General features: G+C 43.2%; 1 protein-coding gene and 2 long non-coding RNA genes across 3 annotated transcripts; 1 reads left to right on the top strand and 2 right to left on the bottom strand.

Moving 5' to 3' along the window:
- Window positions 1–1,421: 1,421 nt before the first annotated feature.
- LOC118155856 lies at window positions 1,422–2,405 on the bottom strand. The gene is made up of 2 exons (XR_004746046.1): window positions 2,281–2,405; window positions 1,422–1,604 (listed from the first exon to the last, which is right to left on the bottom strand). It is a non-coding gene; the product is annotated as an uncharacterized LOC118155856 (long non-coding RNA).
- Window positions 2,406–7,888: 5,483 nt separating this feature from the next.
- FAM174A (family with sequence similarity 174 member A) lies at window positions 7,889–20,651 on the bottom strand. The gene is made up of 3 exons (XM_035309431.1): window positions 20,288–20,651; window positions 10,882–11,019; window positions 7,889–8,353 (listed from the first exon to the last, which is right to left on the bottom strand). The coding sequence occupies exons 1-3, from the start codon at window positions 20,566–20,568 to the stop codon at window positions 8,350–8,352; spliced, it is 423 nt and encodes a 140-aa protein (XP_035165322.1). The 5' UTR covers window positions 20,569–20,651; the 3' UTR covers window positions 7,889–8,349.
- Window positions 20,652–21,888: 1,237 nt separating this feature from the next.
- Window positions 21,889–22,310, top strand: LOC118155859. Its single transcript, XR_004746049.1, has 2 exons — window positions 21,889–21,994; window positions 22,180–22,310. It is a non-coding gene; the product is annotated as an uncharacterized LOC118155859 (long non-coding RNA).
- Window positions 22,311–23,072: the final 762 nt, after the last annotated feature.

Below are 23,072 nucleotides of genomic sequence, written 5' to 3'. Positions count from 1 at the left end.
ATCGTAATAATAATGGAATAATGGCACTGTATATCTATCATCCCCTGTGACATCCGCAGAAAAATATTACACCTTAATGTTGGAAAAACTCAAGAGTGTGGTATGTACTGCGTTCGAGTACTGCGTTCAGTTTTGGGCCCCTCGCTACAAGAAGGACATGGAGGTGCTCGAGCGAGTCCAGAGAAGGGCAACGAAGCTGGTGAAGGGTCTGGAGAACAAGTCTTATGAGGAGCGGCTGATGGAGCTGGGACTGTTTAGCGTGGAGAACAGGAGGCTCAGGGGTGACCTTATAGCACTCTACAGGTACATTAAAGGAGGCTGTAGCGAGGTGGGGGTTGGTCTATTCTCCCACGTGCCTGGTGACAGGACGAGGGGGAATGGGCTAAAGTTGCGCCAGGGGAGGTTTAGGTTGGATATTAGGAAGAACTTCTTTACTGAAAAGGTTGTTAGTCACTGGAATAGGCTGCCCAGGGAAGTGGTTGAGTCCCCATCCCTGGAGGTCTTTAAAAGACGTTTAGATATAGAGCTTAGGGATATGGTTTAGTGGAGGACTTGTTAGTGTTAGGTCAGAGGTTGGACTCGGTGATCTTGGAGGTCTCTTCCAACCTAGACTATTCTGTGATTCTGCGATTCTGTGATGTGAAGAGATGCAAAAACAACAATAGGAGTAAGAAAAGAAGAGTGGGGGATTGTGAGAAACAAAGTTGTGTTTTTGCAGTAGAGAATTATTTTTCTTTATTCCAAGGTATTGTGTAGCCATAATAAGGAGAAATGCTAAATAGACAAGTGGACAGTAGAAGGCCTCACTGTTCCAAAATAAGGCAGAAGCTTGAGAAAAACAGGATGAGCAGTGTGAGAACACTAAAACAAAGACCACAAGTTCTCAAAACATAAGAAAGGAGAAAGTAAAGGGCTGAAAAAAAAAAGAAAAAATGTACATATATGGTATAGAGGAGCGTCGAGTAGCTTGTGAACCTGTAGTACTCAGCCATTGAAGAAACAGGGGAGGTGATCAGGCGTCGGGTAATAGGGAATAAAAGGTTATGATTTGTTTACTAAAATGTGCTCCTGATTGACAGGACGCCCACCACTGCAATCACAAATAAAAAAAGCTTCACAGAAGATCCTGTCTGAAGAAAATGATTTGAGATTTTTCTCGCAAAGTGATCTCTTGCAGAAGTCAGTGCTAGGAATTTCATCAAGATTCCTCATAAATACCATTTACCCTATCTGTAAGCATTTTTTTCCTCCATTCTACAGCAAAAGTTGTGGAAAGAGCAGAGTTCATTGGTTAGAAATGAGTAATTCTTTGTACTAATCATCATCCAGTTGGGTATCTGTTGAACTGACACGTTTTCCTTCAGCACAAGAACAGTGAAAACTTTGAGTGAGCATTTGTATAGTTTCATTCTGTATATTTAGGGACTGATTAGGTTTTCTGAAGCTGTTAAAAGTAAGCCTTTTTTTCTGTTAAACAGAATGATGCATTTGGAAGATCAATGAACAAATTGCCTTTTCAGAATATTAGTTCAAAAGGATCTCTGGCATTAACTTTTACCTTTGACTTCAGACTTTGTCCTTGCTCTATATTGTGCAAAGCATACCTATACTGGGTCTAGCTCGGATGTTAACTTTCCCTGCAGCAGCCCATACAGTGCTGCGCTCTGCACTTGTAGCTAGAACAGCAGTGGTATCACACTGGTGTTGTGTCTGCTGCTGAGAAGTGCTGGCACAGCATCAGGACTTTCTCTAACCCTCCTGGGAGTGGGCAAAAAAGTGAGAAAGAAACATCACTAGATGTTTTATCACTAAACATCACTAAACCTACCAAAGAGATATTCCGTACCATATGATGTCACACTCAGCAATAAAAGGTGGAAAAAGGAAGAAGAGGGGAGGGGTGGGCTCTCGTTGCGAAAACATCTGTCCTCCTCCCGAACACCGGCTACGTGCGTTGAGGCCCTGCTTCAAGGATGTGGTCAAGCATCACTCATTTGTGGGAAGTAGAGAGTAATTTCTTTCCTCTGCACTTCCACATAGCCTTTACTTGTTTTGTTATTCCCTTTCTCCCTCCCTCTTCCCCTTTCCCTTTTTTCCCTGTAGTTGAATTAATTAATAATACTATTTCCTTAATACTTTTTTCCCCCTTTAATTAACTTATCCTTATCTCAGCCCGTGAGTTGTTCTTTCCTTTACTTCTTCCCCTCCTCATCTGAGGAGGGGGAGTGAGAGGGTGGTTGTGGTGTTCAGCTGCCTAGCACGGTAAAACCACCACAATACCACTTGTAAGCATCCAAAATGCTTATACCAAAAGAACAGATAGTGTCAGCCAAAAAGCTTTAAACAGGGACTGTTTCCAACAGCAGGAAGCAGGAAATCGCATTAAATAATAATAATAATAATAAAAATAATCAGATTTAAGATCTTTATTTTTCTCTCAATAAAATCAACACTTGAACTTACCCATCCATCCATCCTGATATTATCTCTAATAAATCTTCTCATTATTAAAATAAGAATGCTTCAAGATGTAAGCTGAACAGAGTGCAAGCCACTTGGAATAAATAAGGAATTGTGGATAGATAAAAACAGGCAATCATATGATTAGAACATGGTAGTTCAGAGAGATCAGGGACAATTCTGCAGTGGCATGGCAGTTAACTTCAAACAATGGCATCACTTGTACTACCATGAGAAAAAAAAATGCAACAAATAGCAAATCTATTCTAAAACTAAGCTGTCTGGCCACATGGGGTCTTTTGAGACCTGTGTGTTTCAATTAACGTATACGTTAGTCTTTTCCTAGCTCTTACTGGTCAAGAAGAAAAACACTTTCTCCCTCTTCTGCCTCATGGATTTCCTGTTCTCAGACCAGTCTGCAGTTTGAGGATATACTCTTATTCTTTCAATGCAATGAATTGGTGTGTTCAAATTTGATCAGGAACTACAAGCTTTGTCTCACATTGCACTAATGAAGAAAAAAAAATCACAAAGCCCCAACAATAAAAGCTCTGCTAGCTGTAAAATTTGCAATGCCATCTTTAAACAATCTTGTTTTCCTGGAGTCTTCCAAGACTTTACTCCACATTCAGTTTCTGTCTCCAGCTTATCTTATGCCTCTCCCCCAGTAGGTTTCCCATATCTCCCAATTAGGTTTATTTCTCATTAAACCTGGGCCTTCTTATAACTTTAAACAGCTTTATTTCAGCAGATAGCTCCCATTCTTTACTGGTCTATTAACACCTTGACTCAAACAGGAATAGTAGTAGCTGAAGTGCAGCTATTCAATTTCATAATTAATGGTCTTCATCTTTTTGATCTCATGTTTTACAACAAATTGTAAAGTGATAAATCTACTTGATACAAACTTTAGTCTCATTTATACCGAGATCAGTTACTGGCCTCTGTGATGACATATTCCTCCCTACAAAACGTATCAAATTTTTGTAAGAATGTTAAGCTATAATTATTTTTTTAAAAATAACTAGAAAGAGCTTTGCTGGTGGTGTGTGTATCAACAGGGGATGAGCACAACTCAGAGAAGATTTCCAACTGTTAAAACCAAGACAGGTGCAACACAAGCATTTTTGAGACATTTTGTGTCAGTGACAATCCAATTCAGCTCCTGATATTAGGTACTGCCTGGAAAAGATTGAGGAAGTTTGCACCATGAACCACATAGTATCTGAAATACCAGAACACAAAATTATCTCAATTTATTACTAGTTTTATGATTTCTATATAGCCAATTTTGCTAGATCCTCATAATTTTGAAGGAATGAATCCAAGAAGTCCACATACTGTTTTGAAAAATCTGTTTTGTTGTTGTTTGTTTAATCCCAGAAAATTTGTACTTGTCCATGCTTAGCAAGCTTAACAGCTCTTCAGGATGTATTCAGCTGAAGGCCTAGAAAGTTTCTACAGAATTAATGTCAGGAAGTCAGGAACACAGTCTCCTCTGCTAGGGTTAATGTGCAACACCACTAAAAAAAGAAAAATCTAGTGGAAGTATACAATTACACTGAATTTTAACATTGATGGTCCCCTTTACATATGGAGCAACTGCTTTACATTCTATCAGGCAACTTGTTTTCTCACCTACAGGCTAAGACAGCTATTTTTCACAATGTTTCTTTCTGGATTCCCCAGCTAAACCTTTTTAAAAATCAATGCAGTTCTCATTTCAGTTTTAACTATGGACAGAAAAAAGAAATGCATACAAGAGGGGAGGAAGTAAAAGAAAGACTTAGTATATTGTAAGTAAAACATATTTCCAGTGTACAACATATGAACAAACTGTAGACAAACTTTACCTTAGGAAGCTGATTTTGCATGCATTACTTCAGACCCAACCTAAATTTTCACTATGGCAAAATAACTAAGTTTCAGTACATATCATCTGGTAGATGGTTTAAAAAATCACAGAATCACAGAATCACAGAACTTTAGGGGTTGGAAGGGACCTCGAAAGATCATCGGGTCCAACCCCCCTGCCAAAGCAGGTTCCTCAGAGCAGGCTGCCCAGGTAGGCGTCCAGACGGGCCTTGAATATCTCCAGAGGAGACTCCACAACCCCTCTAGGCAGCCTGTTCCAGTGCTCCGTCACTATCACCGTGAAGAAGTTCTTTCACATGTCGGTGTGGAACTTCCTGTGTTCTATCTTGCGGCCATTGCCCCTTGTCCTCTCCCCACAAACCACTGAGAAGAGGTTAGCTACATCCTTCTGTCTCCCACCCCTCAGATATTTGTACACATTGATAAGATCCCCTCTCAAGTCTTCTTTTCTCCAGGCTGAACAGACCCAGGTCTCTCAGCCTTTCTTCACAGGGAAGATGCTCCAGGCCCCGTATCATCTTTGTGGCCCTCCGCTGCACTCTTTCCAGGAGATCCCTGTCTTTTTTGTACAGGGGAGCCCAGAACTGGACACCGTAGTCCAGGTGAGGCCTGACCAGGGCAGAGTAGAGGGGGAGGATCACCTCCCTTGACCTGCTAGCCATGCTTCTTTTAATGCACGCCAGGATCCCATTAGCCCTCTTGGCCACCAGGGCACGCTGCTGGCTCATGGTCAGCCTGTTGTCCACCAGGACCCCCAGGTCCTTCTCCTCAGAGCTCCTCTCCCGCAGGTCGTCCCCCAGCCTCTACTGATACTTCTGGTTGTTCCTTCCCAGGTGCAGGACTCTACACTTGCTCTTGTTAGACCCTCATTTGGTTTCTTCCTGCCCATCTCTCCAGCCAGTCCAGGTCTCACTGAATGGCAGCACAGCCTTCTGGCATGTCAGCCACTCCTCCCAGCTTTGTGTCATCAGTGTACTTGCTGAGGGCAGACACTATTCCCTCATCAAGGCTGTCAATGAAGATGTTGAACAAGACCGGACCCAGTACCGACCCCTGGGGAACACTGCTAGTCACAGGCCTCCAGCCAGACTCTGCTCCGCCGATCACCACCCTCTGAGCTTGCCCAGTCAGCCAGTTATCAACCCACCTCGCCGTCCACTCATCTTTCTACTCACACACACTTTCTCAGCTTTGCTAGTAGGATGTCATGGGAGACAGTATCAAAGCCTTGCTAAAGTCAAAGTAGATGACATCCACCGCTCTCCCCCCATCTACCCAGCTGGTGCATAGAAGGCAACGAGGTTGGTCGAGCATGACTTCCCCTTGGTGAATCCATGCTGACTACTCCTCATAACCTTCTCTTCCAATTGCTTGGAGATGGCATCCAGAACAAGCTGCTCCAATACCTTTCCAGGGACAGAGGTGAGACTGACTGGCCTGTAGTTTCCCGGATCCTCCTTCATGTCCTTCTTGAAGACTGGAGTGACATTGGCTATCCTCCAGTCTCCAGGTACCCCTCACCCATTCTCCAGGACCTTTCAAAGATGATAGAGAGTGGTTCAGCGATCACATCTGCCACACATGCCTCACCCTTAGCCCTCACCCTTAGCACACACAGATGCATCCCATCAGGACCCATGGATTTGTGTGCATTGAATCCACTCAGACGCTCCCGAACCACTCTCACGTCCACCAGGGGGGAGCCGTCCATTTCCCAGACCCTTTGTCCTATTGCCAGGGGCAAGGAGTCCCGGGGGAGTGTCCTTGAAGCAAAGACTGAAGCGAAGAAAGCATATTGCCTTCTCAGCGTCTTTCTTGACCAGTACCCCCCCCCTCGTTCGGCAAGGGACCCACATTATCCCTAGTCTTCCTCTTGCTGTTTACATACTTGAAAAAACCCTTCTTGTTATCCTTTATCTCTTTGGCAAGCCTCAAAACTAGGTGGGCTTTAGCCTTCCTCATTGCGTCCCTGCAGGCCCTGACAACATATCTATAATCCTCACAAGAGGACAGGCCCTTTTTCCACATTTCATAGACCTTCCTCTTCCTTTTGATCCTATTGATGAGCTCCTTGCTCATCCACACAGGTTTCCTGCCCCCCTTCCCCGATTTCCTATTCTTTGGGATGCACCGATCCTGAGCATGGAAGAAGTGCTGCTTAAATGTAGCCCAGCTCTCACAAGCACCCTTGCCCGCAAGCAACCTAGCCCATGAGATACTCCCAAGCAGGTCCCGAAGAGGTTGAAGTTGGCTCTTCGAAAGTCCAGGGTAGCAATCCTGCTTTTAGCCTTACTTCCTCTGCCTAGTTCCATCTGCAACTCCACCATCTCTTGGTCGCTGCATCCCAGGCTGCCCCCAACCTTCACATCCCTAACAAGGCCATCCTTGTTGGTAAGAACAAGGTCCAGGAGTACCCCCCGCCTCGCCAGCTCCTCCACCACCTGCGTCAGAAAATTGTCCTCAACGCATTGTAGGAACCGTTTGGACTGCATGTGCCTGGCTGAGTTGCTTACCCAGCAAATGTCTGGGTAATTGAAGTCCCCCACGAGGACCAGAGCTCGTGATCATGAGGCTACTAGCAGCTGCTCGTAGAAGGCCTCATCGACCTCCTCCTCCTGATCTGGTGACCTGTAGCAGACCCCCACCACCATGTCCCCCATACCAGTCCACCCCTTAATTTTCACCCACAAGCTCTCCACTTGTCCCTCACCCTCCCCCAGGTGGAGCTGGGTACACTCTAATTGCTCCCTCACATAAAGGGCAACCCCACCCCATCTTTAAAGCAGACACTCCTTATCACTACAGAAATATCCTCAAAGGCATTCCTACTCTGTTCAAAGAGGGGACTGAAGAATCAGGGAAAATACTCCCCACCCCTACCCCTTATCCAAAACACAAGAACTTTCAGGTAAAATAGCCAGCTGCACAAATGCTGCTAGAAGGTTTATGCCTTGATACTAAACATACACAAAATTTGTGATGAATTTACACTAATGTAATTTTAATAAACTGGAATTTGAACATTTTACCTACAATACACTTCTTCCTTTAATTTCTGGGGCACTGGCTAAAACAAACAAAAAAACCCTTCTGGCTTCATCTGCATTCATATGAATGTTACTGCACATTTCACAGTTCGCATTTCACCAACTGATGTCACTTTTCCATTTCAGAGTTATGGTTCAAGTTTAGTATTTGCCCCAGATTTAAAGAGTACAAAAATAAGCTTAACTGAAATCTTGAACTCTTCTTCACCACAGGTCTGAACACTGACACCACGTAGCAAGTACAAGTAGTAGTCAGTGGAGCAACATCTGCTCACACCAATTAAAGATGGCCCTCACAAGTAAATTAAAAGCCAACATCAGTAGTTTTATCAGCAAAAAGGTTCTATGTTACTGTGTTCAACAAGGCCCTATTAGTAATATCCTTAATATCTATAAAGTGTTGAAGTATCACACTAAATGTTAGGAACATTGTAAACGTCTTTATTTATTCACTAAAACTTACATACAACATGTTCATTAGTTTAAAAAAATCTCAACACAAAAGGCAGTAGTTGGAATTTTTATTTGCAAAGGTCAAAACATCTAAAATAAAAATAAATTCTAGCAATTCTGAGAAGTCCACAGAGGATAAGTTTACTTATAATTTAGTATCAGGAAAAAAAAAAGTTAACATTCTAGGTTACTGTAGAAAAAGTGTGTATCACACTTAGGGCATACAAGATTTACAACAAACAAAAAATACCCTGTTTTAAAAGTAATCTCCCTTCCAAACAGCTTTTCATTTTAGTGCATCCTATCTCACAGACTTTACATTTACATTTCTCTATATACAAAAAGGTACAACAAATTGGTACAGTATTTATTGCAACAAATTACGGATGCTATAATATACACAGTTTTAATTAGCCCCTCCCCAACTTGTATATCCTCTTGCTTCTTACTCCTCCCTTGAAGCAGTCTCATTCTCTGGTTCTAAGATTAAGTTCTTTCATTGAAAGGCACGTACTTATCTACAACAGAAGAAATCAATGCATTAATGTGAAATATCCCATTTCAAGGGTAACTTTAGCCCACATTTTTACAGACCAAATATTAAGACAAAAAAGTACAATATTTTATTACTAAATTTGTCCATAAAAAACACTTAGTTACCACATTACTATGAAGTGCCATAAAACACCATTCATTTAAACCTCACAAATGGAAAAACAGTGCATTTACAAAGACACATAAACCCTCTTCCACCCATGTTAGACGTATTTTTAAAGTAGACAGGTTAAGTAGTGAATAGATATGTTGTCACATGAAGCAAACTAAACACTTAATATTTAGTTATAGATCTCCATATGTTATTATTATTTTTAAAAAACAAACATATATGATGTGCAGTCTATAAGATTAAATACCACTTAAGACCCTGTGAACTTACAAGGCTCTTGAGTTCCTATTCAAATTTCAGTAATTCTAAGTAGCATTCTGTAACTGGAATGCTATCATAAATAGAATTATTTTACCTTGTGACTTGCAGTGCAGCGAGTAGCGCAGATTGTAGACTATCAGTGTGATAGTTTATACAGCATTTTTATATAGCATTGGGTTTATGTGGCAACGGTTTTGCTAGCAGGGGGTTGCATGGGTGGCCTCTGAAAGCAAAGCCCAGCAGCTGTCCCATGTTAGATCAGAGCCAGCTCCAGCTGGCTCCAAAAGGGACTTACTGCTTGCCATGGGAATGCTGAGTCTGTTTTGCTCATGATGGTAATTGGTGAATGATCTTCCCATGAGCCTTATTTCTTACCTTCTCCCCCTGTTCTTTTGAGGAGTGAAAGCAGTATGGTAGAGCTTAGCTGCCCATCAGCTTAAAACCACCACAATCCGTTATGCAGATACTTAAGATTTAGTTGAAACAAGGTAAAAGAAACAAACTGAAAAAGTGTATTCCTAATTATTGATATACATTATATACATACATATTATTTAAAAGGTACTCTATCTCAGTGTTCAAGCTTCCTTTCTAGTAATGCTGTCTCTTTGCAAAGTATGGGCAGCATTTTATTAAGGTTATTATTTATTATTTACTAAGTTTTGTTTAGCACATTCAGATTGTCCAGCACTGTTTTTCTCCTATGCGCAAATATTAATTCAAGATAACAGAAACTTTTGTTAGAATAAATTTTCAGAGCTTCTCCCTATACAAAAGAACACAACTAGCTCTCATTATACATATGCAGAGTAAATTTGCTTTATCGACTATATATAGCTTAAAGTATTTGTTTTCTCCTAACGGCTTTGATCACTTAAGCGCTTACTTTCTGAGCTATTCTGAAAAAACTGTAACATTTTCATCCTCTATTATCTATCATTATTCACTTCTGTGGTTATTACTTTTACTCTGTTTATTTCCTCAGCATGTTAACAGAAATATCTGCTGTTTGGTTAGATCCCTCAGTTGCTCCAATACAATTCTTTTGCTTGCAGTTTGGCTCAAGAGTGACATTACCGCCTCTTAAGCCAACACCATCAAATTTTATGCCATTTTGCAGGCCCACAGGAAAGAAAGAAAGGTATACCTATGCTACAAGTTATATCACTATATATTTACCCCAGGCTACGACATGTACTAACGTTGTTCAAATATTCCACTTTTCCCACTTTTTCTGAGCTTTTGGACTTGGATCAAAACATTGTGTATTTTTGGTTTTCATCTAAAACTGATGCTTTTAAATCAAATACTATGTATGCACCGGAGTTCTTCCATCAACAAGATGCCACTGTATGCGAGGAGCTAATTGTTAATGTTAACAACACTTGACTTATCTGACAACAGCTATGTCATCAGATAAACGAAATACTGCTAATCTATTCAAATTGTTTGTACCCTATGTCATTTTGACAACTATTTTTAAAACGGTCTGATCAGTAAGTTACTTTCAAATACTTCCAAATTGCTTGGTATATCTAAAGCAAACAATGATTTGCTGCAGTACGGAGAAGAACAGATGAATAGAAGTTGAGTATTTGGGACAGCTTTTTCCTCAACTACAACACTACGCCATAATGTAAATTTTTTTCTTAGATACCAAAGTTAACGGCAAGTGCAGTCTGGGGCCTGCTGTCTATAGTTGTAAAGCACCTTAGCGTAAAACGTACTTCTGTCCTTACTGTTGTTGCTTCCATTTCTTCCTTATGCATCCTGTAATGGACAAGAGTGAAACACCCAAGAATGGAATAACTGAAGTATGTAAAGCAGATAAACTTGGTTAGCTTTAGTAATGACACTATTTTTAACCAAAATATCCTACCTTCCTTTCCATTTCTCTGGAACTCATATGCTGAAGACAAATGGTGTTCAGGAGTAGATCAAGAGTAGCTGAAGTACTAAGTTTATCTTCTTGCCCACTTAATTCTTGCCCATTTAAAATTTAAATGATCTTGATACCCTTTCTCCAACTACATATGAAACAAAGTAGTGAGCTGTTTCAGTCAAGATACTTATCATCCATACCTTCACTGCATAGACATACAGCTCCTATATACAAACCTTCGAGGATGATTGGCATCAAATAGTGTTGTATCATCATCATCATCATCATCTTGCTCTAAGGGAGTCAGCTCCATGTTTTCTATGTTTGTATCCAAAACTCCGTATCTTCGGGTTTTTCTGTTACGTCGTCTGAGCCTGAAATGTATTGTACGGTATTTAAGTTCTATAAATTTATGACTACTTTCAATTCCAACAACACAAGAAGACCATCCCTTAAAACACAGCTATGTTGATACTGATCATAAATTTTAAGAAATTACCGTATATACACTGTACACCCTTAGTTCAGTGAAAGTCAGATTGCACACAATTCCATGTGTGAAGAATTTACAAGAAATGACTGAGGCCAATAAAAATTTGTCACCTTTAGTTTAGTATAGAATTACTGCAGAGAATACAAAATGGCACTTAACAGCTAATACAAAACAGTGTTTAGTAGCTATATGCAAGAGCCAGATAAAAATATATGCAAGCACACTTCTAGCAGATCCTACAATGAAAAAAATCACCTTGCTATGAATTTGCTACTTGCTTTATAAAACAGCAGACCAAATCAGAGATAAACTCAGCAAAACTGTAGTAGAGATGCAGCACAAGCCATGGGTTCCATCATTTTAAACCTGATGTGTAGAGAAGACTTCAAAAATAACAATAAAAAGCTTCACTGTTCATAACTGAGTCAATCACCCATATAATAAATAGCAGTAAAATGTGCAGAACAGTCTGAAAAAAACCAAAGATCTCTTTTGCATAGTAATGAGTAATAACATCTTGCATTAATAATATTGCACACATACAAATGCACTACCTCTTATACTGTAAGTGAACTTACTCAGACCTTTGACCTTTAGTGTGAAATATAATAAATTCTTGACATAAATGAAAACTCGTGTAGAAGAGAATTACTTTTTCAAACCAACTCATGGTGAGGGAAAACCTAAAAATACTCAGCAGATACTCACTATTCATCAAGGTCATTGCTACTGCAATCAGGGAATAGAGAGGTCAATTTCCTAATTTTTAAAACTAACACCTCTGTTTCTCAGCTATTTCCTCTTTGATACCCAACCTCGCATCCTCAGTTGTAGGATTTTTATTTTATCTTGTGAGGATTTAGATTTTATTTTTAACACTTTGAAATAATAGAGAACCTGTAGAGAACCATGTGAAATGTCATCTGCATTTCACAAAATTGATTCACAAAGTGATTCGTATTTCAAGATCAAGCCAGTACTTACAAACACTGTCTGAACCTTACTTTCTTATGTTCTCTGTGTGGGCCTGGATCCCATGTAAGCCTCATGCATGCTTTTGGCGTTGTGCAACTATAGGCATTGAATATGCCTTGCTCAACTCTTTGAGGATCAGGAACTCACAGTAACTAGCTTCTCAGCAAATATACAAAGGTGTCTGTTACAAAACGCTGACAGGGCCACTTTCAGCTACTTTATACTCACAAACAGCAGCTATGTGAGAGCTGTACAACTGAGTAACGTTGTCTTAAAAACAAATACTTTCTAGACATTTACAGCTAACTCCACAGAGACGCAACATTTCCTCTTAGCAACACCAAAAGTAGAATTTACAAACCTACGCTAGGTGCATAGGAAAGGCATTCACAGCTTTCAGGAATTTAACTATGAGGTATTTCAACGCTAATCATCAAAAAGAGTATAGTAAGTTATGCTTAAATAGTATTATATACATTATACTGTTATTATTCAACATATAATCACCTCTGAGGCACCACTTCAGTCACCTTCTTAGAGAGATGAATATGATACTGAGAGTTATGGCTTCAGAGTTTGTCCTGAACTCTGGTATGCTTCTAGAATTCTTTTTATTTTTGCTTACCTATTTTTTAAATGTTACAGAAAAGAATCCTCCTTTTCACATTAAGCAGCATCCCGTCTTGGTCTACATTACATCCCCGTGAATTAGATTTCCTTTTGGAGTTGAGAAGCAAATACCAGCATGTTCAGATGAGAAAGGTATAAAATATATACCTTTTTTTGAAGGTATATACAAACTTACTTTTGAAGGTCATACAAACTTATGATATTATAAAAAAATATCATGATAATTTCCTCCACCTGATTTGAAATAGAATCAGCAGTTTGCCAGATGTGATTTTGTAGAACTTATTGTTTAAATATAAGGCTAATCACAAACACACACAAATATCACCTTTCCGCTCAAGATAAAATTCATTTTTTTCAACAGTCCTTAACATAGAAAGAAGTGGTATACTAGAAAGTACCAAGCAGAAGAAAATTCAGAAGCCTTATGATGAAAAATATGGTTGCTTCATAAACATCGTGTATTTCCTTTTTACTGAAGTATAAGCTACACAAATGACACTCAGACAAGCACTTGTGGACATGCGAACAGTAGAAACCCTCTGCCAACCAGAGGGACCTTGGAGAGGTTGGCCTGTGCCAAACTCGTGGGGTTCAACAAGACCAAGTGCAAGGTCCTGCATTTGGGCCGGGGTAATCCCAGGCTGGGTAAAGAATTGGTGGAGAGCAGCCCTGAGGAGAAGGACCTGTGGGCATTGGCTGATGAGCTGTCAATGTGCACTTGCAGCCCAGAAAGCCAACCGTATCCTGGGCTGCATCGAAAGCAGCGTGGCCAGCAGGTCTGGGGAGGTGATTGTCCTCCCTCTACTCTGCTCGTGAGACCCCACCTGGAGCACTGTGTTCAGCTCTGGGGCCCCCAGCCCAAGAAGGACATGGACCTTTTGGAGTGAGTCCAGAGGAGAGGCACAAAGATGGTCAAGGGTCTGGAGCACTTATACAAACACAGGCTGAGGGAGCTGGGCTTCTTCAGCCTATACAAGACAAGACTCTGGGGAGACTTTATAACAACCTTCTGATACCTAAAGGAGGCCTACAGGAAAACTGGGAAGGGACTCTTTGTCAGGGAGTGTGGTGATAACAGAAAGAGTAATGTCTTTAAACTTAAAAAAAAATAAAAATAAAAAATAATCTAGATTCAAGTGAATGCTGTTGAGAAACTGACAACAGAGTTACTAGTGACCTGAAAACTTTATCTGTATACAGCTTAGTTACCAAGCTAAAGCTAAAACAATACTGGAGATGCTTATATGACATACATGTATAATTACTAGGACACTAAAGTACTGTCAAGAAAAACTAACTTAGGCCTGGCTACCATGTGACTGTTAGGAAGAAAACCTAGGACAAAATGCCAATTTCATTAAAGTCTGCAGCATTCTCTACTGCTCTCAGCAACTTAATGCAGACTACTTTTATCTCTGTAGTTACAACAGATAAAAGGTTTTATTAGACCTCGTGGTCTAACAAGATGAAGTTACAAAAAATGGAATTAAAAGTTTATAAAAAGACTCGTATTTTTATACATTCAGTTCCAATCCTTTTTCAAAGAAAGCAATAGAGGAATCTGCAATAAAATGGGATCAAATAGTATGACAATAACATCAGAGATGGTATAAATAATACACTGTTAAGAGGGGAGATAAATAATATTGGTGGTCAAAGAAAAAGGGGGGGCAGAAAATACAAGAAAATGAGAGCAGAAGAAAAACAGGTCAAGTTCAAAGCACATCTAAGAAACATGAAAAAGGACAAAGGACATAGGAGGGTGAGGGGGTAAGATTTTTTTTTTCACTACCCTAATTTGTGCAGGTACAAGGGACTACCCTTACTACAAGCCGCAAAGACTGAAAACAAGATCAGCTCAATACAGTATGAATTGCTAATTAACCTTTCCATGTAAAGTGCCTTTCTATTAGAAGCTTTTTACCGATTAGTAAGCTCTCCAATAAACCAGTCTCCCCTATTCCCTACTATTGAGCTTCACAATACTTTAGAGGATTCTGTGAAGTACATGACAAGGGAATTGTAGCTCTCCAATCACCTCAAGCCTCAACAGTTACTTACAGGCCAGTATATATCTCCTTAAAAGTGAAAATCATCACTTTTTGATCAACAGTTCCAAAGACTGACTACTTTCAAATACGTGGATAAGTTTAGGTAAACACAGCTCAATAAATATATATATATATGTACCATTGAGGAGTTCAGTAATGGTCTTTGTGACAGAACTAAATTTTATCTGTCCCAGAGTTGACCCAGTGTTGGGAAAGTCGCACCCTGAAGTGTAGCTCATGGTATGAGAAAACAAGATATAGCCCATTCACATTCTCCATTAATGAATACTTCAAACTAAATGGATTCTTCCTGAACCACGAACTGAGTCAGTTAGAAAATGTATTCTCAATAAAAATAGTTATTACTTGAACCTGAGCCTTTATTTTTTTTTTTTTTTTTTTTTTTTTTTTCTTTTTTTCCTGCAAAGGGCATGCATGAGCTACATGTTTATATCCATGAAAGAAATTCAACAATACGAATCCAAAAGGGTTACAAATAACTTCCTGGAAAATGATTTTAAGTTGAAATTATGGAACACAATTCATGCTGAACCATGTTTTGGAATTCTGTCTTAACATGCCACATCGTGTAGCACACTAACAGTTGTCTAAAAGAAAAAAATGCCATTTCATCTCATCTGCTACACTTGCTTTCTCATCATCTCAGAAAGACTGAAGAACTGATGGCATGTACTTCTTCCTACATAAACAAGGAAAGCAACCTTTGACTGCAATAGGCTTCATGTAAAAACAATAGAGCTGTACAGACAAGAAAACAAAGGATGTATGAATTGCAACACTGGCATTTCTGTGCATCACAAAGTGCAAACAGAGGACTTTTTTTGTAAAGTATCAAATCTAAGAGGCAAAAAAGGCAATAAAACTAAAGCTTGTAGACTAGACAAGGCATCATACTGTCCAAGCTTTCTTACTCCTAGCTTTGATGGATGTGCTGTATGGTCTTTCTGCTACACACATCATTCCTTGAAAATCTTCTGTTATAAAAGGAAGGTGCTGGCAGCTCAACCTTTATAACATGGCGGCTGAAACAAGTCCCACACATAAAACTAGAAATAAAATCAAGATACATTGTTTTCCTGACAGAGAAACTGCATCATCAGCAATGTCACTGAGAAGGTCCATGGGAGCTTGCTATAGTTTACACAATCATACTCGGGGAAAAAAAGTAGTTATAGCCACAACAGCAAAGTTGTAACAGCTCTCAAGATTTTCTTGAAAATGGATTTTCAGGGAACCACATTGAAACACAGTCAAATGGCTCTGAAAACAGAAAAGTCGTAGCTTTATCAGAATGTACAAAATTTATTATTTATCAACCTCTGTTAAGAAAGGTTGCAAGTTTCTGATGTGGTGAAGAATGTATCGTGGCTACAGACTGAATTATTTTATAAAGGATCATCACCATTCAGTTTCTATATGTGAGCTATCTTTAATAATATCTAAATTTCTGACAAATAATTGAGTGTAACAAAACTATTCCACTAGCAGAAGGATATAAATGGCTGTAAAACCTCAAGAATTTTGAGAACACAAATAGAACTTGCAGACATTTTCTCTCAGACCAACACTAGCAAACAAGCATTTATCTCACTTAGATTTAAGGTTGCTGCTACAAGTCACTCTCCAAGTTAATCTGAACTGCTTACTGCGGGCATGGATTGAATGTTTCAGACAAGCACTTCCAACCAGGAGCACCTTAAAAGTGCAGCTGTCAGGAGCTTATCAAATCCAAAATGGACTGGAGCAAGTGGGTGAATGTTTTTGTGCACTAGAAACAAAATCAACTAGGCATGCACTTAAACTAAACACAAGAGTGTACTGGAAGGAAAAAAAAAAAAAAAAAAAAAAAAGGCTTTTAAGATCTAATCCTCTAAAGGGGTAACTACTTATTTAGTTGTCCTTAATCCTAACAAGACAAGTACAGAGAAACTGGTGTTTTGTTTTGGGAGTGTGCATGTGTGCTGTGCTAATTTAAGCAAGACTTTCACATTTCCCCAGTGCTGGGCAACTTGTGTTCATTCAGGAAGAGGCTTGTTTAACAAGGTTTCCCAAAACAAAACAAAACAAAACAAAACAAAAAAAAGGAAAAAAAGAACAAAGTCAACTGCGTATTTATTTACTAGATGTTGTAAAAAGCTCTACTGAAACTCTAGTGGACATGGTTCCGTAAACAAAGAAAATTAGCTGCTAATGAAGTTGTGAAATTTGTAAGTAAATCTATACAAACTTGAAAGAGAATTACATTTGTTTAAAGAAACAGCCTGATAACAGGCTGATTTGTAACATCAAAAAGTGGTGTTCACAGTGCTGTGTGGTGGATCAACCTCAGCTGGCTGCCTGGTGCCTCACACTGCTATCTCAGCCCCCAGCAGGGCAGGGCAAGAAAATTAGATGAAAAAAGTTCCTGGGTTGAGATAAGGACTGGGAGATCACTCACCAGCTACTGCTGCAGGCAAAACAGACTCAGCTTGGGGAAGATTAATTCAGTGCCAAACCATACCAGAGTAGCGCAGTGAGACCTGAAAGTTATGAACACCTTCTTCCCTCATATCCCGACTTCGCAGGCTCAACTTCACTCCCACTCTTTCACCTTCTCCCTGCTCCTCAGCACCTCAGCAGGGTGGGGAATGGGGGCTGTGGTCAGATCACAGAGCTTTTATCTGTGCTGTTCCTTCTTCCCCATACTGTTCCCCTGCTCCAGCATGGGGTCCATTCCAGGGGACAGCCCTTCACAAACTGCTCCAACTGGGGTCCTCTTCATAAGCAGGGGAACTTCTGCTCTGGTGCCTGGAGCACCTCCTGCCCTCCTTCTGAACTTACCTGTGTGTCTGCAAGGCTGTTTTCCACTCCCCTCCCAGCTGCTGTTGCACAGCAGGTTTTTATTTTATTTTATTTTCCTCCTTCCTTAACTCTGCTCTCCCAGAGGCTCAGCTAGCATCACTCTCTGGCTCCGCTCTGGCCAACAACAGGTCCCTTTGGAGCTGACTGGAGCTGGCTCTGCTCTGACATGGGGCAGCTGCTGGGCTCTACTCGCAAAGGCCACTCCTGCAGTCCCCGGCTACCAAGCCTCACCACATCAACCCAATATAATCTGTAATTTCTTCACAATGTTAATCTTTATCATGCAAAGTGACAATGTTTGTATGCCTGTTTCCATCTTCACTTCCATACTTTCTGAAGAAGAATACCAGAAACAGAAAAAAAAAAAAAAAAAAAAAAGATTTCACTTGCTGAGTCAAAGTGTGTCTAGCATCTAATTAAGAATCTCACTCAAAAATACAATCAAATTTGAACTTAAGGTGTAATTTCATAATATCATAGAACTGTTTGGGTTGGAAGGAACCTTAAAGATGACCTGGTTCCACCCCCCTGCCACGGGCAGGGACACCTCCCACCAGACCAGGTTGCCCAAAGCCCCATCCAGCCTGCTGCTGAACACCTCCAGGGACGGGGCATCCACAGTTTCTCTGGGCAACCTGGTCCTGGTGTACTCACCTCCGAGTGAAGAATTTCTTCCTTGCATCTAATCTAAACCTACCCTCTTTCAGTTTAAAGCCATTACTCCTTGTCCTATCACTACACCCCCCTACGAAGAGTCCCTCACCAGCTTTCCTGTAGGCCCCCTTTAGGTACTGGAAGACTGCTATAAGGTCTCCACACAGCCTTCTCTTCTCCAGGCTGAACAACCCCAACTCCCTGAGCCTGTCTTCGCAGGAGAGGTGCTCCAGCCCTCTGATCACCTCTGTGGCCCTCCTCTGGACTCGCTGTAATAGGTCCATGTCTTTCTTGTGCTGGGAGCCCCAGAGCTGAACACAGTGCTCCAGGTGGGGTCTTATGTGAGTGGAGCAGAGGGGGACAATCACCTTTCTCAAGCTGCTGGTAATGCTTCTTTTGATGCAGCCCAAGATATGATTGGCTTTTGGGGCTCTAAGGATACACTGTCCTGGCTCACATTGAGCTTCCCATCAAGCAACACCCCCAGGTCCTTCTCCTTAGACCTGCTCTCAATCCTGTATTAGTGCTTGGGATTGCCCCCGCCCAGATGAAGGACCTTGCACTTGGCCTTGTTGAACCTCATGAGGCTCACACAGGCCCACCTCTCAAGCCTGTTCAGGTCGCTCTGGATGGCATCCCTTCCATCCAGTGTGTGAACTGCACCACACATCTTGGTGTCATCAGCAGACTTGCTCAATCTCTCTGCCCATGTCACCAACAAAGAAGTTAAACAGCACCAGTCCCAGTACTGACCCCTGAGGAACAACCACTTATCACTGATCTCCACCCGGACGCTGAGACATTGACTGCAACTCCTTGAGTGCGACCATCCTGCCAATGCTTTACTCACCCAGTGGTCCGTCCCTCAGACCCATTACTCTACAAATTAGACAAGGATATCATGGGGGACAGGGTCAAATGCTTTGCACAAGTTCACACAGATGATGTCAGTTGCACTTCTGCATCCACCAAAGCTGTAACCCCATCATTGAAGGCCACAAGATTTGTCAGGCATGAGCTGCCCTTAGTGAAGCCATGTTGGCTGTCACCAGTCACCTCCTTATTTTCCATGTTTCTCCGCATTGTTTCCAGGAGGATCTGCTCTGTGTTCTTGCCAGGCACAGAGGCGAGACTGACTGGCCTTAGTTCCTGGGGTCCTCCTTTTTTCCCTTTTCAAAAATTATGATTATTTCCCCTTTTCCAGTCAGTGGGAACTTCATTAGACTACCATGACTTCTCAAATTAGATGGAGAGGGGCATAGCAACTACATCTGCCAGTTCCCTCAAGAGCTGTGTATGTATCCGGTCCCATGGTCTTGTACACCTTCAAGTTCCTTAAATGGTCTCAAACCTGATCTTCTCCTACAAAAGCTGGTTCATCATTCTTCTAGGCCCTGCCTTTGCCTTCTGGGGCCTGGGCCATGGGGCTGGAGCTTCTGTCAGTGAAGGCTGAGGCCAAGATGTCACTGAGTACCTCAGCCTTCTTCATATCCCAGAAACCAGATCTCTCATTTCCTCCCAGAGAGAGCCCAGTTTCCCTCATTTTCCTTTTATCATCAATGTACCTACAGAAGCCGCTTATAGCACCTGCAGAGCCAGGTTGGCTTACACTTCAACAATACCAAGTTCTTATATTGTACAAGCTTTGAATTTAAACCACCTTATTTTAGCCGTAAAATGGGATTATTTATATCATGGTAAAATATGCCGTATTTTTTGGTTAGAATTCTGCTTAGTAAAACCAGTGTGAAGGAATTATTATATTCATGTTTTCATGAAACAATGAGGCTGAAGGCTGCTGAAGCAGGACCTACAGGGGCTGCAGAGCACTCAGGCCACCCACGTCCGCTCGGAGGGCTCTCGAAAGGGTCCCACACGGAACATTTCCCCGCCACCTCCCTACCATCAACAACGGAGACGCGCAGAGCCCCCGGCCCCACCGCGGAGCCCGTCCCCGTCGCCGTCCCCCCTCACCGCACGGTCCGGATGACGAAGTAGACGATGAGGGCGGCGCTGGCCAGCACCAGCACGGACAGGGCGCGCTGGGTCATGGGCTGGCCCTGCTCGGGCGGCGCCGACACCTCGGCCAGCCGCCCGCTGCCGTCCCGCGTGGCGCCGCCGCCGCCGGCCGCCTCCGTGGGCCGCGGGGAGGCGGAGGTGGCGGAGGCCCCGGCAGCGCCGCCGAGAGCTTCCCCCCAGCGCGCTGCCAGCACCAGCCCCGCCAGGAGCCAGGCGGGCGGCGGCGGCGGCCACATGCTGCTGCCCCCCGCCTTCCTCCTCCTCCTCCTCCTCCTCCTGCTCCGGCCCCGCGGCCCAAGCGCGGCCGGGCCTCGCCGCCGCCCGGCCCACGGAAGCGGAAGCGGTCGGCGCCCGGCGGCTGCCGCTGCCATGGAAGCGCCGAAGGGGGGGCCGTGACTGCAGGGCGGTGCCTGCACCGACAGGGCCCGCGGCGGCGGCTGGAGGGGCCCTGGCGGGGGTTGGGGTGCCAGGCACGGCGGTGTCTCGCTCCCCTCCACTCAAAAGAACAGAGGGGAGAAAACAGGGTGGGAATAAAATGTGTGGGGTGAGATACGGAGAGGGAGAATGCTGGCCGATGACGGACTCAGGAAAAACACACTCAACGCAGGGAGATTAATGTAATTTATTGCCTATCAGTAACAGACAAGAGCAGTGACGAATGAAAGTAAACTAAAAACACTTCACCCAACCACCCTCTTCCACTTCCTCTACCCAGGCGATGCAGGGGAATGGGGAGTGGGGGCTGCGGTCAGTCCTGTCAGTCCCTGACGCTTTGTGTCCTGCGTGGGCTCCTCTCCACGGGCTGCAGCTCTGGGCCTGGGGCCTGCCCCTGCGGGGGCTCTCCATGGGCCGCAGCCTCCTCCAGGCCACATCCACCTGCTCCAGCGGGGGCTCCTCCACGGGCTGCAGCGTGGAGATCTGCTCCGTGTGGGACCCCTGGGCTGCAGGGGGACAGCCTGCTCCAGCAGGGGCCTCTGCACAGGCCGCGGGGGAACTGCCGCTGCCTGCCTGGAGTACCTCCTGCCCTCCTGCTGCACTCCCCTGGGGGCTGCAGGGCTGCTTCTCATTTCTCTCTCTCTCCCAGCTGCTGTTGAGCAGTAGTTTTTTCCCTTTCCTCAACCTGCGCTCCCAGAGCCCCCCGCCCGCCCCCAGCCTCGCTGCCTGGCCCAGCTCTGGCCAGCAGTGAGTCCTTTTTGGAGCCATCTGGAACTGGCTTTGGTCTGACATGGGACAGCTGCTGGGCTCTGCTCACAGACACCACCTCAGCAGCCTCTCTCCTACCAAAATTTTGCCATTGCAACATTTGTAAGCCTAATGCAGCCTTGCTTGTTTTGGCTTTCCAATCTTGGAGCTAACTTCTGTAGGTCAGAGTAGCAGACGGTGCCCATCTTTTTGGTAATGATGGTCACGCCTTAATGTCTGATGATTACGAATCAGAATTGTTGTCTTCTTGGCTTTTCCTATATTAAGTCTTTATGCAAAGTTTTTTTAAAAATGAAGAAGCAAAAGGATAATTTTGTAGTTGTGTCTGAAGAGCTCACATCCCGTTTCTGTTGAGGTAAATGGTGGATCAGAAAGCGAGTGTGTCTGCACTGGTCACAAACCAAGAGCACGGAGCCATCAATACCTTAACAAGCTAGTGGAAATTCATAAACTGGAGAGGTAAGACCCCACATTATGTTCAGGTTTTGTACAGAGTGAATCTACTGTTATGTTTATGCTGCTTGTGTAATGTGCATGTCTAGAGTGCAGTTCCTTCAGTAAATGCCATCTGGTAGGATAATCCTGTAATTATTCTTTAATCAGGGAGTTGTTTTCTTTGGCTCCTTTGTTGTTGTTGTTAGTAGTAAACTACAGCAAGGAGTTCAGAGATCTGATCTACATATTGAAGAGGAGGAAATAAACCTTTACAGTGATCCCCACTCTCTTAACATGCTTGTTCAACCAATTTTCAACACACTTCACGGTAAATCAAGGTAAAAAATGATAAAGAAAAAAAGGCAAATCAAAACACCAAGCCAACCCAACAGTCTTTGTAACAGCTGGGGCAAAGTGCCACAGGCCCTGTAGGGCAGATGACCCATGGTGATGCCACTGAGTGATGGGCTGTGACCCCGCAGCCCTCACTGCTTATCTTGGGGTGCCAGGAGAGGCCACGTCAGCCTAGCTCTTGCCTGGACTCCAGCTGAGCGTGTGTGCAAGGCATGGAATATCAAGCGAGGGTTTGGTGGAGCTGTGCTGTGGGGCCATTGGCAGCTGCTCTCATTGCCTGTCCCTGCAGCCATTGCCCGTGTTTCCCCAGCCCTGCCTCTCTCAGGAGTGGCGGGTGGGGGGCATGGGACAGCCCAGCTGCAGGGCCAGCGGGGGTTCTGCTGAGGGGCTGGGGCATTGCTGCTTCTCACCCCAGCACAGCAAGTGACTCTGGCCTCTCTCCCTTGTGCAGTTTGGGACACCCTTTGGCAGCTGTAGCGCCAGGGCAGGGGAGCAGCTTCTTGACCTCAGCTCTCCTCAGCCCACTGAAGAGCCCAGTGATCATGGACATGCCATCAGAATGGACCTGCCCAGGCTGTGGGGACAGTTGGGACGATGTCGCCTATGTGACCCCCTGTCTCCACCAGCTTTGATATGGCTGGGCACTGTGGTGGGCAAAGAAAAAGCCAAGTTGCCCCCTCTGCAGGCAGACAATCAAGACCATCGGTGATGTCGGCTGATGATTACTTGGAGTGTGCTGTCCCAGAGC

The sequence above is a fragment of the Oxyura jamaicensis genome, chromosome Z (genome assembly GCF_011077185.1).
Source record: "Oxyura jamaicensis isolate SHBP4307 breed ruddy duck chromosome Z, BPBGC_Ojam_1.0, whole genome shotgun sequence".
Taxonomy (NCBI): Eukaryota; Metazoa; Chordata; class Aves; order Anseriformes; family Anatidae; genus Oxyura; species Oxyura jamaicensis.
This window is presented reverse-complemented; position numbering and strand designations above follow the sequence as displayed.

Bases quoted from the DNA above. Each gene is read 5' to 3' on its own strand.
- FAM174A (XM_035309431.1), bottom strand. From the start codon at position 20,568: ATGTGGCCGCCGCCGCCGCCCGCCTGGCTCCTGGCGGGGCTGGTGCTG. The intron at 11,020-20,287 runs GTGAGGGGGGAC...AATACATTTCAG, and splicing joins TTCGTCATCCGGACCGTGCG to GCTCAGACGACGTAACAGAA.